General features: G+C 39.6%; 1 protein-coding gene across 2 annotated transcripts in view; it reads left to right on the top strand.

Moving 5' to 3' along the window:
• Positions 1-16589, top strand: part of LOC126249581 (uncharacterized) — a 147251-nt gene that overhangs the window by 42275 nt on the left and 88387 nt on the right. For both annotated transcript variants that reach the window (XM_049951247.1, XM_049951246.1), the window contains 2 exons: positions 10453-10590; positions 13409-13540. In XM_049951247.1, the coding sequence (XP_049807204.1) occupies positions 10453-10590; positions 13409-13540 (270 nt within the window). The remainder of the gene's footprint in view (positions 1-10452; positions 10591-13408; positions 13541-16589) is intronic.

Genomic DNA, 16589 nt, shown 5'->3' with positions numbered 1-16589 from the left:
ACAGAACCCATGGATTGCTGAAGTACCACTGCTGTATCACTCGTGTCTGTAGTAAGTGAGATGGAAGCATCAGGAATGGTGTGAGTGAGCGTTACAGCCATCTGTAAGGCTGACTCTAGGTTATCAAATGCCTGACGCATATCTGGAGTCCATGTGACCATCCGAAACCCTGAAGGGTTTTTTTTCCTGCAAGAGCATCCGTCAGTGGGGCTTGTATTTCAGAGGTGTGGGGGATGTGTTTGTGGTAGTAATTTACTGTTCCAAGGAAGTGGCGGAGGCCCTGAAAATATTTGGGCAAAAGCACCATACTAATGGCCTCGACCCATTGGGGTAGGGCACAGATGCTTTTGGAAGAAACCCCGTGGCCCAGAAAAGTGACACTAGTCGGCAGAGTTGTGACTTAGCATTGTTCACTGCAACACCATTTGCTTTTAATATTTGGAACACTGTATTTAAATGCAGTTCATGTTCCTCAAGCGAGGAAGAAAAATTAACAAGACATCCAGGTAGGCATATGCAAAGTCCAGTTTTCCACCCAATGAGTCAATGAACAATTGCCACATCTGTGCAGCATTTTTAAGGCTGAACGGTATAAACAAATACTCAAACAACCCGAACAGGGTGAAGATAGCGGTTTTTTCACTGTCCTCCGGTGCCATTGGCAGTTGGTGATACGCCTTGTGACAGTCAATTACACTGAAAATTTGTGCCCCATGCATTTGGGAAGCAAAGTCTTGAATATTTGGGATGGAATAATTATCTAGAATTGTTCTGTTGTTAAGCGCCCGATAGTCACAGCAGAGGCGGAATGTGTCACCTTTCTTGGGCGCCAAATGAATGTGTGACGACCAACTACAAGAAGAAGGCAAATAGTCTTACTATCTGAAAGTTACCAAATAATAGCTTTGGGGTGTTTAAGTTTTTCTGGATTTAAACTCCTAGCCTTTGCATATACCAATGGGTCTTCTGTGGTAGCGAATCTGTGGGCAGTACCGTTGTTGATCGCGAACATCGATGGGGTGATGAACCTGCACACAGTGCACTATGACTAACCTGTAATGTACACGCTTGTGGGTCCCAGGCCAGCGGGTCAGCAGCAGTGTCAGTGATCCACCAGTAGTCCTTGTCGTAAAGTTCGGTGGGGTACTTGGTAGTGTCGCGGGCACAGCTTCTGTCCGGCAATGGAAACGTCATGCAGCGTCGGCGGCAGATGCGAGAAAGTTTGTGAGGGGTTTGGGGGCATGGCCGTGTGTGACAGCTGGATGAGCTGCTCACAAGGGTCCATGAGCTTGGCTTGCATGGTGGCGATGCGTAAGCGGAGGGCGTCATTGCTGTCCTGAAGTTTGTTGTTGTGTGATCTAAGAGAGAGCACTTTAACAGCAGTTTCATCTAGCTCACGCAATAGAGTGGTGCTCTCGGATGGCAGGGAAGAGGCACCTGAACCAGTGGTACAGTCTATCGAATTAAAGGTTAGTACCTTGTTGTAGGTTGGGTGACAGTGCGTGGGCTAAGAGAAAATCTGCCATGAGCATGGTTCATCCACCTCCACGATAACAAAAGTCCACTGTAAGGGGGTGTTAATGTCCTGCAGTTTAAGGCTTAAATTAATTATTCCATGAGATTGGATCAGGGACTTATTTGTGGCTCGAAGTGGGGGGCAAGGCTGACACTCGAATTTAATACCTGCAGACAAAGGTATCACACTAACCTCGGCCCCTGTGTTGACTAGAAATGAAAGGCAAGACACTGCGTCTTTCACGTACAAGTGTCCTGGTGCATGAGGTGTAGAAGTATTAAGTGATAGGCATCTGTGCAGTGCTATGCAGCCCGGAGCACCTGAATTGGGTCACGTTATTAGTTTGGGAACGCTAATGGAGAACAGCATTTCTTAGCCGCATCACCATGGCGAGAATGGAAATAACACCAACTGGGACGGCATGTGGCATCATACATTGTGCTGGCTGAGTTCAAGTGACAGTGGAGAGGGTCTTGTTTGTAGGTTCCGCCAATGGCGGCATTGCAGTAGTGCTGATAGGAGAGGAGTTATGGAGGTGGCTGCTGGGCGGCATTGGGTCCGAGCACATGCACCGAGCGAGTCGTGTGCACTCTGTGCCACACGATGGAAGCTGCCGCACAGGTGTGCCAATCCCTGAGGCCTGAGGGCCGCCTGGGGGCGTTTGCGAGGCGGGCAGAATGTTATAAACCTGGTCTGCAATCTTCAGTTTGGCGTCTAGTGGGGCTGAAGTAACATGGCGAAGTTGAATTTGAACTTCCACAGGACGTTTGAGCAACCAGATGAACCAAAGTTTAACGTCCGGCATGTAATGTGTGTCTATCATTGTGCGGAGAAGACACCAGAATTGCAACGGGGATCTGGAACCCAGCAACCTGTGACTGATGAGCCGGATAGCTTTCTCTGTTGATGTGGATAGTCGCTCGAGGATGGTACGTTGGGCAAACGCATATTTGTCCGTAGTGGGAGCAAAGCCAAAGTATCACAGATCAGGTCCAATTCATCATGGAGGTGACATAGTAAGCAAAGGAACTTCGAATTGTCATCGGTGACACTGTGTAGCTGCAGAACGTGGTCAAACAAGGCAAACCATGTGTGTGGGTGGTCCTTGCAAAGGGGTGGTAGCTTTGGCTAATGGATGGGGAAGTCTTGACATAACTGTTTATCAGAAACTGTCACTCCCTGTCCATAGTTCTGCAGCGTAAATGGCTCAGGTGCAGTAGCGGTGCACCAGATTTCGACACTGTCAGTGGCACGCAGCACAGTAGGCGCGGCTGACTTGACCTTTGTCGAGAAATCAATGAATCGTGTGTTTGGTGGAGTATTACCAACAGGCATAGAATGGACCGGCATGTAGAGTCCACCATAGTTGACCGATATGCAGAGAACGATGGAGTACAACTTCTGGGCCTCTCCCCAAAAGGCACATTAAAATTGTTAAAATCACCTAATATTAGTGGAACACCCGAGGTAGATGTGGCAGGAACGGTGTGTGCCATCGGAAACACTCATAAAGCAGACACTGGTAATGGGGGAGGGGGGGGGGGGTGTAGGGGAGCTGGTGCAAAATGCAGAGTTCTGGGATAAACATGAAATTTCCCATCTTGAGCATCCGGCTCGATTTGTACCACCACTGATTTGGGTTGAAAGTTCACACTGGCATTTGGGAAACCCGTAAACATAATCACTGGTGTTTGAGCACATTGTGTTGGTCATTTTTGATCACGCAGAACACGTGGAAAGTTCATATTCGAAGTAAAATGTTCGCATTCGAAGTTTTGTGGGCAAAAAATTGCCTCATAGTACAATCTGATTGTTATTCATCTAAGGTTCTGTAAGATCAAATTCTAGCTGTTGAACTCCAAGTAGCTGTAAATAACCATTTCCAGTCAGTAATGATTTGGTCAGCCCACACCATTGTGGAGCCACCACCAACTTTCACAGTGCCTCATTGTCAACTTGATTCTTTGGCTTAATGTTGTCTGGGCCACACTTGAAACCTGTCATCAGCTCCTATCAACTGAAATTGTGATTCATCTGACCAAGGCACAGTTTTCCAGTCATCTAGGGTCCAATTGATATCATCACAAGACCATGAGAGGCACTGTAGCTGATGTCACACTGTTAGCAAAGGCACTCACATGGGTTGTCGGCTACCATAGACCATTAATGCCAAATTTCACTGCACTGTCCTAATGGGTACAATTGTCATACATCCCAGATCAATATTTGTGGTTATTTTAGCCAGTGTTGCTTGTCTGTTAGTGCTGACATCTCTGTGCAAACATCACCACTGCACGTGGTAGCCGTTCAGTTTTAGGCACTTTGTCACAGTTCGCGCGAATCTCCCCCATCAGAGGTTCGAGTCCTCCGTCGGTCATGGGTGTGTGGGATGCCCTTAGCGTATGCTAGTTTAAGGTAGGTTAAGTAGTAGTGTGTAAGCCTAGGGACAGTTGACCTCAACAGTTTGGTCTCATAAGACCTTCCCACAAATATCCAAAATTTCTTAGATATTTTGTGAAGGCACTTGACTACTGGGTGATTCCAGGCGAGAGATAGTGCCTGAAATGTAGAATTCTCAGCAACTGTTCACACTGTGGATCTTGGAATAACGAATTCCCAAATTCTCCAACTACTATTAAGCATTCTAAGTCTGTTAACTCCTGTCGTGTGGCCATATTCATATCGGACACCTTTTCACATAGTCACCTGAACCAAAACTGATAAGCTTTCAGAGATTGTTCAGGGTTACTTTTTAAATATGTTAGTATAATGGTGTCATAGCATCTGGAGGGTCATTACAAAGTAATAATGTAATTTATTTGATATGTTAATACAGTTACCCTTGTGTCTATGCAAATACCTTCAGAATAGTGAAGAAGTCTGTTATATGCAGTAATCAAAATTTACATCACACAACTCAGACTATACAACAATCACAAGATGTACCATCTATTCTGTTATCACAGCTTCATTATGCTTGTTTTACATTGTATTCAGTGAATTTGTAAACCAAGTGCAGATTGTCCAACTATTCATCGGTATACCTAGCCTTAATACTGCTGTGTATTGCCATTAATTCACAACTGAAACTGCTGAAAAACAAAATCCTAGGCCGAATTGTGCAGTACTGAAGGCAAACTTAGGACAGTGTGGTAAGGAGCGAATTACTGCTGTCAACAGCGGGTACCGTGGCCAAATCAAAACAAGACACACAGGCTTTTCATATTTGCACTGTTGTCCACTATAGTCAGTGCAATAATGATAACTAAGCTAATTGCAGCAAGAAATGAAACAAAATGCAATAACTCTGTAACAAGCTGCCATTAACCATGGATCCCCAATACCAAAATATACAGCTGGTATCACTGAAGAGCATACAAAAGTTTGTCAGTGGAGTTCTGGTTCACCCTAATGGGCCTATGGTTTCAGAACCACGGTTATCATTGAGGTTGGTATCTTCCTCAGACACGCTGAACCAGAGTAGAATTATCTTTAAGTATTCCAGAATTTTTTGAATGGATAACTCTAGGGAATAGCACCTGAATAAACACTTACCCCTATATCCATACCAGCATGCAACAGAAATAAATATGACCATTTCATTTCATGTTAATGTATACTTCTAGTATTTCAGATTGCATGGCAGCAGAAACAGCAATCTCAGTGACTGTGCACGTCATAGGTAGACACAGTACAAGGACAAATGCACTGCTTGTGTTAGATTTGTGACAGTCAGTAAAACAATGTTTGCAATTACATCTTTTGTAATGTATCAACCTATTTCTCCTGAGAGTTCAGCTATAATTCATACAATCATTGTCATAAAGATCCTTCCATTGTCTGCTGAGCTCACTGTAGTGTTGGTCCGTAAGATGGAAATATTATTAAACAAGGAAGTCACCAATAAAATGTGATAACTGTAATTAAAAATAAAACTGAATATGGAAGTTGCAGATCAATAATGCTTAAGCATCAACTCTTCAGTCAGTCAAATTATGATGAGATCCAGATTCACAAGAGAAATTACTATGGTGGACAGTTTTTGAAAATGTTCATAGTTAATAGAGTAGTGAGCAGAGGTGCAATACTCAGCCATTGCCGATTTATTCAGGTGAAGAAGAAAATATCAGGCGCCTAAGTTCATTGAATTGTTTTCATATAGTTTGTTAGGTATGGCCTATACGTAATATTTCTCACAATGACACCAGTCCTTGCTTTTCACTGTATATTGTCACTAACCTTTCCCACAGAAGTCTCTGATGTTGGAAAGGTCACTCACATCGAACTTAACCCCCTTTGATCCTTCCTTTTTCTTTTTTTTAAGGAATGACGTAACTACTGACAACATATCTATTTGATTCTTCTTCCTGGTCTCTTGAATGCTACTGAGGCGTGGCTTACACTGCTTTCTTAATGAGATATGGTGAAAATTTGCACTTCTGGAATAGAGTTTTTTTAGTCTTCTAGCTCATTTAGAGACTGCCAACTTCAATTACAATATGAAACCTATGAATTTCAGTTTTCAAAAGGGATGGGGTTGGATTCTACAGGGAACCGAAACCCAACTGAACTATTGTGGACTGGCACACACGTCCTCTCAAATACAAGTCTGTTACAAATGGTAGACAGTGCAGGCAAATAAACAGTGTAAAAGAGATCAGTTTCTTCTAAAAACAAAGATGATGTGACTTACCGAATGAAAGCACTGGTAGGTCGATAGACACACAAACAAACACAAACACACACACAAAATTCAAGCTTTCGCAACAAACTGTTGCCTCATCAGGAAAGAGGGAAGGAGAGGGAAAGACGAAAGGATGTTGGTTTTAAGGGAATGTGAGATGTCTGCTTGTGTCTGTATATGTGTGGATGGATATGTGTGTGTGTGCGAGTGTATACCCGTCCTTTTTTCCCCCTAAGGTAAGTCTTTCCGCTCCCGGGATTGGAATGACTACTTACCCTCTCCCTTAAAACCCACATCCTTTCGTCTTTCCCTCTCCTTCCCTCTTTCCTGATGAGGCAACAGTTTGTTGCGAAAGCTTGAATTTTGTGTGTGTGTTTGTGTTTGTTTGTGTGTCTATCGACCTGCCAGCGCTTTCGTTCGGTAAGTCACATCATCTTTGTTTTTAGATATATTTTTCCCACGTGGAATGATTCCCTCTATTATATTGAGATCAGTTTCTTCGTGTCATTTCAATGCAATGAACATCTGGATCCCAATGATGTCCTGTAATTTTAAGGCTTTTTTCATTTTTATTGCCTTTTAACAAATGATGTGTCTTAAGGTATCTCATGACTTTCACAACGTTTGTACAAAAATTATTATGCATGATTTACTGACTCAGTCTCTGATTTGGTAACATAGTGTGTAGTACTTACAAAAGTGGCATCAGTAACCACTATTTTCTTTGACAGAATCATATTATCTTACCTACAAGGAAAATCATTATTTATGTTTATAAAATATCATGTACATGCAAATGTAGGACATTACTAAGTTTAAATTAAGAAAACAATACCATATAATAGAAAGAGGTAAGAGAGCACTTAGCGACATTCTTTTGTGCACTGTAAAAACAATTCCAATTACAAACTGTAAAATGAAAATTAAAATGAATTAATACATTCTGAGCATCTTTAGACTTATACTTATGCCATTCCATGCGTCCCACACTGTAATTACATTTGATTTCAGTCAGCACATAAGTATTATAGTTACTGTTGTCTTTTAGTTATTGTATAGTATGTGTATGCTTACACCTTGGTATTGCAGAAATTGTGTGTGTATGATATCTGTGGTGGGTGGTGGGAACAGGTTGCTAGTTGTCAGGACAGCCTTCTCCTCTCCAACCATGACATTGTTGCAGTAGTGAGGTGGTTAGGTATCGGGTGGTTGTCTAACACCAAGCCATAAAAGACGAAGTTTCTTATTAACACTTACCATGTTGCAAAATACATGAGTTATGGTGTTACCAAGTGGTGATCAGCACCCCAAAGTTGCAGGCTGGTCACAGTCAGTATAGCACACTGAAGTCAACAGGAGGCCTCATGTCATAGGCATGCAGTGTCACCCCTGGTGTAGCAGTCAGCAGATCATACTATGTGTGTTGTACAGAGCCAAGGCAGGATGGCATATGCAGCTGGAGAAGACTGTATACCATACAGGTTGACGATCAGTGACAGAGTTCTCCTGCTTGGTGCCTCACACAGCAGCACAATTTGCTGACACATGGTATGAAACTGCAGCAGAGTTTTTCCACACAGAGCACAAAAGAGCAGCAGAGTTTGATGGCAGAAGGTATGGCAGCTATCTGGGGAAGCCATGCAACACGAAACCCCAAACCAAGCATGTGACAAGAGATAGAAATTAGCCAGCAGGAAGGCCACCAGCTGGAATTTACCAAGTCAGAAGCATTCATACTTTTTACTGACAGCAAACCAACATCTAGTAATGATAGTGACTGGCAGTAGCAACTTGATAACTGATTTCTTAATTATATCTTTCATCATGATTATCTTGTAGCTGCTTCGTGATGCCAATTGATGCTGCCTGTCTGAACTGGGTAATGTTTATATGAATTCAGACTGTCTATGTTTCTGGAATGGTAGCTCTGATCTTCCCTAATAGTGTAGCAGTTTCACTGTTCTGAAGCCTTGGGCAGTAACATCTGCAGTGTCAGCATAGTCTGAATATAGCTCCTTATGCAAGACGCTTACTTGGCCCTGTTACTGAGTTGCCTTGCATCACCCTGGTTGAGGCATCTTCTGATAACCCAGTCACAGTGTCTTTCTTCTAGACCAGATGGAGCCATAACACAAAAATTTCCATGTTTCAAATTTGAAGCAGCCAGTTTTGCATACGTTGTTTTATGGTCATCTCTGTATATAAATATATAATTAGTTTGGGAAGAGCATAAAAGTACACTAATTGGACATAATCCATGTTTTCTTTTGTTGGTAATTGAAGTGTTGGGCCCTATGTATCACTAAAGTCTCATCTCTGCATACACACAGAATATGTGCCATCTGGTACTACTAATTCCTTTTATTATGAGAGATACTGTGAACTTTCCAGTTTACTCTTCCCGTCCTAGTTGTTGACTCTGTTGATAACATCATATATTTTTAACCTTATCCAGCATTCCACATCTCTGTCTGTCTGTCTGTCTGTCTGTCTGTCTGTCTCTCTCTCTCTCTCTCTCTCTCTCTCTGTCTCTCTTTCTCTCTACCTATCTCTCTTCCTTCAATTTTCATTTGATGACTCTTTGTAACACGCAAATTTTTTCACTGTGTATGTCCCATTGGTGATGTTTTCCTCGTTATCTGTATTTCCACTAGTTTCTTTTCATCCTGCTGTTCTTATAAGTAGTTCTTCATACCTCATTCTGCCACACCCTTTTACATTAAACAGTTTTCTTACAAAGAGCATATCTAGGTTTTCCAAGTAGTTTACTTCTTACTTTATGGCTGTCAGTGATTCACTATGATATATTCTAAACATAGATCTTGGTGAATCTCTTTCGTAGTCCTTCTAGTATCTACTTTTCTAAATTTGTTCCTGTCAAGATACCTTTGCTCTTTGACCTATAAATGTTTTGCCTTTTATTTCCTATGAACAGTTTTTGTTTTCTATCACCAGTTGTCCTAAATAACTAAACCATTTTATTTGTTGAAAGGTGTTCCCTTCCAGTCATGTTTGAACTGGAATTCATATATGCCAAAGGTCATCTCTTTTGTTTTTCCCTCAGTTGTACATATTCAATACTCTTTTCACCCCTATTCCTCTGAAATTGTAGTTCTTCCCCTGATTTTGTCAAGACTATTTCTTCATATATGTACTTCATTATAGTTATGTTTTCTTCTCCTATTATTTTGTCTCTTGATTTTATAAATGGTTTATTCAATAGTTTCTCAGTACAAATATTGAAAAGTCTTAGTGACAGAAGACAGTTTTACCTAACACCTATTTTCTAATACTCACTTGTTTTGACATTGCTACTTTATTGTCTTTGGTACAACTGACTTACAAATTCCCTTTCTTTTACATCTGCACTAACAAACTAGATCCTCAGGAGGATACTCCAATAAATTCGCTGAAATGCCTTTTTCTAGTTAAATACTGAAGTTTTGCTGTTTTGTTTCTGTCACTACATTTTCTTTGGCTTTGTGTTTTCTCACAAATCGCTTATTGGTAGTAGAATTGTTACAAGAGATAAAAATCCTCTTCACTTCCCTCTAGTTCCTAATAAAACATCGAGTTATACTTCCAGTGGCTAACAGATAAAGAAATTTATAACTAAAAAATTTCTTCACAATAACGTAAGAGATATAAAAAAACCTGGTAACTGTGTGATAAGACAATGACACACCAGCTGAGCAAGCAATAGAAATTTACACTTGATAAAGATCTTTAAGTTCCCACATTACTTTAAATTAAAGAAAAATACCACATTAATCAGAGAATTGCTAGTGACTCAAAACAATTCCAGATATATAGTGCAATAAAAGTGGAAAAGAATAAATAGTTTTAATACATAGTACGTATGTGTGGAAAGAAATCCTTAAAGGTAAGAATGTTTCAGGAGCTGAAATATTTTGCTCACATCTGAACATGATTTTATGATTAATCACATTGAATAAAACATAACTGCACTCTTGTACGGAGTCAGTTGACAAGACTAGATCTGAGGAAGGCTTCACAACTTGTGGTAATTAGCAGATAAAGTTTGCCATAAATTCTAGCATCAGAAGATGGTAACACAACCGTCCTGAGGATGCAAAGAGGTCAACCAAACAATCATGTGAGCAGAGACCATTACATTAACCATGCAACAAGCTTACTTGTTCTGCACTGTTGTAATATAATAGTGACAGAAAACTGTTATTCAGTTGGATACAGTCATTGTCATATTTCACCGTCTACTTCATGCTTCTAGGTTCCCAGAACATGAGGCAATGAGAGGAATTACGTTGACCAGCAGAGAAGCAGCCTGCCCCATGACTGCATCCAGCATCAACATGAAACCAATTAGCAAGCCTTCAACTGAATACATGACAAAACTAAAGAGAGGAGAGTAAGTCTTACTCAGTGCTGTACAAAACTAAAGCTAGTTATTGAGCATTATGTGTGTTTTCTACTGAATTGGAGTAATATTGACACATCTAGATTGAAGTCTCTCTTATAATCTTAAATCTGAAACTATTTCTATTAAGCAGTATCAGTAAGCTAGAGATCTTCTTTCACAAATATCTATTGACAAAATAAACCTTTAGTAGTTAGAAATTTCACCAGAAAGACACAAGAAAGAATTGGTTTTTATAAACATTGGCAGCCTAATTCATTATCAGAAATCACCAGCACTTTCCTTTGAAAAACGAAATGTGTGCAACTCATTCATCTCCTCTAAAGTAGAAATAAATATTTGTCTGCCTCCAAAGCTAATTTTTCAGTATGCCTCATATGTTGAGAACTTGTTCCCTGTAAAACCTGTACTTTTAGCCAGGTGGGAGTGCTGGAACATAGTGTACCCAGCTTTTTAATGCGACTTGGGTATTTACTTGAGTGAGAAGTAGTAGCTCCAAGGTCTGGGAAGATTTAAAAGGCTGGAAGAATAGTATGCTGATCCAATGCCCGTTTGTACTGCATCTGAGGGACAACACTGGCAGGGGATGACTTTGCAGTCAGTCAGTACTAAATGACCTGACACAGTCAGCAGACATAGCTTTATCTTTAGAAAGAAATGCTTCCAAAGCATTTTAAGACCATGTAGAATTTTTCAGGAATAAGTGTACCTAATCCTTCAGGAGGTTCGCATCATCATAATCTCATATGTAGGTTTGGAGCAATGTTTGTAGAGAAAGTGTGAATTCCCTAAGCTCCATGTGTGGCTTCACTATGTTTTTATTGAATGACAACTCCTCAAATGGTGTAACTTTCATTGCTGTCACCCAGTAAGATGTTGTTATAGTGACATGCATGTTATTGCTGTGTAATGATCCATACTGCTTACCACAATGTGGTAAGTTGAAATTAAACTGTGACTAAAATTAGTTTTCAGCTTTTTGCAGAGAAATAGATTTGGAGAAATACAACTAAATAAGGATAGCAACTTCAAACATACTTTATTAAAATAGAGAAGTCAATGTAATACATAAAGGCTTTTATAATAATTATATCATTGATAGGAATTCCACCTCAACAAAATAAATTTTTCACTGAAATGTTCACCTTTATAAAGAAAACCCATGAGAAGAGTGTGAATTCCAGTCATAAAGTACTCATCGCAGGAATAACATATGGAGAAAATACAATGCTACTCACTGTGAAGATGACTCATTGCATGCAGACAGGCACAACAAAAAGGCACTTACACATTTACTTTTGACCAATGCCTTCATTAGAAAAGAAAAACCAGAGACACACGCATTCATTCATTCACAAAACCAAGTACACTTCACGCACATATGTCTGCCATCTTGAGCATCACGATAAAAGCTCCTGGAGGCAGTGGTTGTATGTAAACAAGGTTTGCTTACTTCTGTTAATGAATGTGTGTTTGTTTCGTTTCCTGATGAATGCTTACACGGGAAGATGATGTGTCTTTTTGTTATCTGTAACTCAGAGTGTCAGTTTTACAGTGAGTAGCAATGTATATTTTCTTTATATGATCAAAATTCCAACCTGGAGTTTCCATCGCTTGATTTCATCACAGAACAGATGTTTCTGTCAATTATTTCAATGCAAATTTTCAATGAGCACTTTTGCCACAACCACTTAAATTGTTCTTCAGTTCTTTAATGCACTTTCATAACATCCTGTTGTCTGTTTTCTTGCTACACTGCACCAGAACTGACCCTGCTGTGAGAACTTCAGTGTTCTAGCTCAGGACAGTTTCAGTTCATTGGACATACAAATCTAGCCAAATTAGCACCAAGTCTACTATCCAGCACTAAGAAATAATTGTTATTTAAAAAAGCACTTGCAAATAAAAATAATGTATTCATTAATAGAGCTGGAGCTATTTGGGTGATGAGTTGCCATTCCCTCATACCACTTTACACATTACCTATTCTGCATAGTAGCAAACAAATTCTACATCTACATGATTCATAAAAATAATGACAACAATATCTTCTCAGTCATATCATGGGAAGCTTATATTTTATTCTCACTTACCATTCATCAACATATATTTTACATACGTACAGAACACACTAACAGCCATCACTGAATAGTCATGAAAAACACTTAATGATACCCCTTATATTTGTGTAGTACACATTCTCAATTGCAGTAAAATAATATAAATCAAAAAATCAGGCGCACACACACACACACACGCACACACACACACACACACACACACACACACACACATGCACTTGCACATGTACACAAATTATTCATATGGGTATATCATGGTAAAATAAAGAAAGTCACACAGTCACAGCTTAGTGGAGATGTTGTAGCTGTATCCACATTTCTGTTTCATATGGTAGGTTACCTGAATCAAGTTGTGTGTAAACCAAAACATATTGTGTGACAGCATCCAGCTGAATGAGGCTGTGCTGCTGTATCCTCACATTTGGCAAAATGCTCTATGCTCTGTCCAGTCATCCTGATTTCAGTTGACACAGGTTCTCCTAAATGTCTTCAGGCAAATACAAGGATGTTTCCTTCATTAAGGCCACAGCTGATCATCTTTCCCACCCTCATAAAGCATATTTATATGTTCTGTGTGTTTGTGTGTTTTGCGAACTGATTTTCATTGTATAAACTTGACAGTACAGATGTCATTGTGAAATGATCCCTGGATGAATAAATATAAATAAATAATTAAATAAATATGGACAGTTGAGACCCAGTGGTTTTAGGCCAATGTGTGTTTCTAGCATTCTGGTCCTTCGACCGTATAATGAAAGAAAAGCAGCTGCTGTACAAGATGTACCTGCTGTGGAGGGCCAGTACAGAAAAGGGACGATGAAGGAGGTATCCGGATTGTATCAGATACAGTCTCCAGTGCAGTAAGTCATTTATCAGCCTTTTATATTAGTAAGTAAGCCTATTTACTGGTTCTTCAAATATTCTCTATGTTTACATATTACCTGAGGAACATAACCACAGAAAGAAAGGTAGTTTATAGTTAGCATTACCTCAGTGAAAAGGCAGTAAAAAAAAGAAGAACAGACTAGAATTGTATGTAGATGGGTAAGATAATCAGTCATGTCCATTTGAAAGAACTTGCCACTTGAGTAATCATTTAGAGAACTATGTAACACATGAAACTACATCTCTATTGAATGGTTTCAACTTTATGTCAGGACACATCATAACAGTGCAAAATTCTGTGATATAAGTGTTGTAATTAATTCAGTGACCTGTTGGGAGTAATATTAAATTAGATAAATATTTATCAAAAATACTGCTAGACTTTTTTAAAACTCAGCCTGTCATAATAACAAAATAGCACACTAAGTTTCACCAATTTTTGTTACCCAACAGTCTTCACCCCTGTACATTTGGGGGGGGGGGGGGGGAAGAAAAAAAGAAAGAAAAAAAAAACGTGTTTAAATCCATGGTAATAGCTAGCATAAAACTAAGAATTACAGGGAGATACATGAAGACAGGAGTTACTGGTACATAAAAGAGTATGTCTTCACAAAATCAGAGAGGGGATCACATGCTCACACTTTCAGATGAAAACGAAATTCAGAGGTTACCCTTATGTTGATTTTAGATTGTGGGTGCTTTTTTGCTATGTCGCATTTGCTGGATTTCATTACATTTCATTCATATGTGTTTGCTTCGTTGTTATTTTTGTGATCTTTCAGTGACTTATATGAGCTAGTGTAAATTGTTTCAGCAGCCCTAGGAGATTTTTTTTCTTTGTTATTCCTTAAGCTACATGAAACAAATATTACCATATTTGGTCAAACTTTGATGTTTGACAATATCATGGTGAATAATAATGTCATTAAAGTTGGAGACAGCTACCACCATGACAATTCTCCTACAGTGACCATGACACTACTGCTGACCCTGCAACCCACTGTGTTTACTTTGAGCCATGACTGTCATTGACACAAGCATGTGAGGGTTGCACAGAATATTGGCAAATTGTCTGCTGCTTTCACAAATGCTAAGTACTTTATATACATATACATCTACATCTGTACTCTGCATATTCCTAATTGTGGCTAGTATCAGGGATTCTTACTGCACCATTTGGGTGTGCACCAAGGGTAGAATCACTGCTCAAAGACCCACATGCAGGAATTAGTTAGAGTTTGTCTTTCTGATCCATGTAGCAGCAGTATATACAGGATTATGGTACATTCCTCTTCATGTGCATCGACATACATACTGTCCAAGCCACCAAAAGATGCATGGCGGAGAATTGTACCACTGCTAGTAATTTCTCTTCCTGTATCACTCACAAAACAGAACAAGGGAAAAACCACTACCTCTATGCCTCTGCACAAACCCAAATTTCTCTTATCTTGTCTTTGTGATGCTCACGAGAATTGTACAGTGGTGGCTGTAGCATTACTCTACAGCCAACTTCAAATGCTGGTTGTTTAAATTTCTTCAGTAGTGCTTTGCAAAAAGAACATTATCTTCTCTCCAGGGATTCCCATTTGGACTCATGAAGCATCTCCATAATACTCACTTTGTGACTGAAACTGCCAATGACAAATCTAGGTGCCCACCTATGAATTGCTTCAATGTCTTCATTTAATCCAAGCTGGCAGGAACTCCTAACATGCAACCAGTACTCAAGAAACCACACTTTCCTAAAATTCTTCTAGTAAACCAATGTTGACCAACCACCTGCTTTGAAACTGTCCTATCATGCTTGTACCATTTCATATTGTTTTTCAGTGTTAAACTTATATACTTAATCAATGTCATTGTGTCAAGCAGCACACTAGTAATGCTGTATTTGAACATTATAGGACTTTTTTCCCTAGTTGTCTGTATTAACATTTATTTTGTTATATTTAGAGCAAGTTGCCATTATTCAACTCAACTAGAAACTTTTACTGATCCATTCTGTATCCTCCTACAGTCACTCATTGATGACACTTCCCATTCTCCACAGCATCATCAGCAAAGACTCACAGACTGCTGCTCACCATATCGATCAGTTCATTTATATATGTAGCAATCTGTGGCTGTTTGCTGATGGAGCTGTGGTGCACAGGAAGTGTTACAGAAGATCCCCATTGGGTACCTTCAGGGATTTAATTCACCTACAGTTTCATCTGCTATGCTAAATATAGCTCTCTGTGTGGGGCATCTCTTATGAAATTCAAACTATGCAGAAGTTAGGAGCCATTTTGTATCATAAGCCCTATCACATTCTACTGTCTCTAAAACACTTTTTGAGAACACTGACAGCAAAGAGATGAGTCGACAATTGGATAGTATATTGGTTGCCCCACTTTTATGGATGGACAAACCTATTCCATGTTTCAGTCTATCTGGAAATGTCTCAGTTTTCATTCACTGGTTACATAAATAGCATAATATGTGACTGAATAAGTCCCCACATGATTTTAAAGTCCTGTTTGATATTCCATCATATCCAGAACATCCAGAGGTTTTATGATTTTATTCAGTTCGTTTAGGAGTTGTGCTTTTGAAATAAAGTGCTATATTTGGTGTGATTTGCATATGTTTTAGTAGCTCTGTAGCTCCTTCGGAGATTTTTTATTATGGCTCCCTGTTGTTTCAGCTACTGTGAGAAAAAAGCTATTACAATCTGAGGCTTCAGCTTTTTGATTGTTGCTGTGTGAGCCACTGCCAGAGGATAGTGGAGTCTCCACTTGTTGAGATTTTATGTTCTTACTTGTCTCACTTTTTATGATGTTCCATATGGTTATTACTTTATTGTTAGATTTCCTAATTTTTTCTGCATGAGGCATTTGTTTGTCCTTCCTGATTCCACATGTTAGAATTTTAGAGTACTTTCTTTTTTCTCTAGTGCAGCTTCCAGGTTAGTGGTCATCTTTTGCTCTGCATACAGGTCTCTCTTTTTAGCACATGATATTTTGATGCCAGCTGTTACCA

Source organism: Schistocerca nitens, chromosome 3, assembly GCF_023898315.1.
Source record: "Schistocerca nitens isolate TAMUIC-IGC-003100 chromosome 3, iqSchNite1.1, whole genome shotgun sequence".
Classification (NCBI taxonomy): Eukaryota; Metazoa; Arthropoda; class Insecta; order Orthoptera; family Acrididae; genus Schistocerca; species Schistocerca nitens.
The sequence above is the reverse complement of the archived record's forward strand: the minus strand, read 5'-3'. Positions and strand labels throughout refer to the sequence as shown.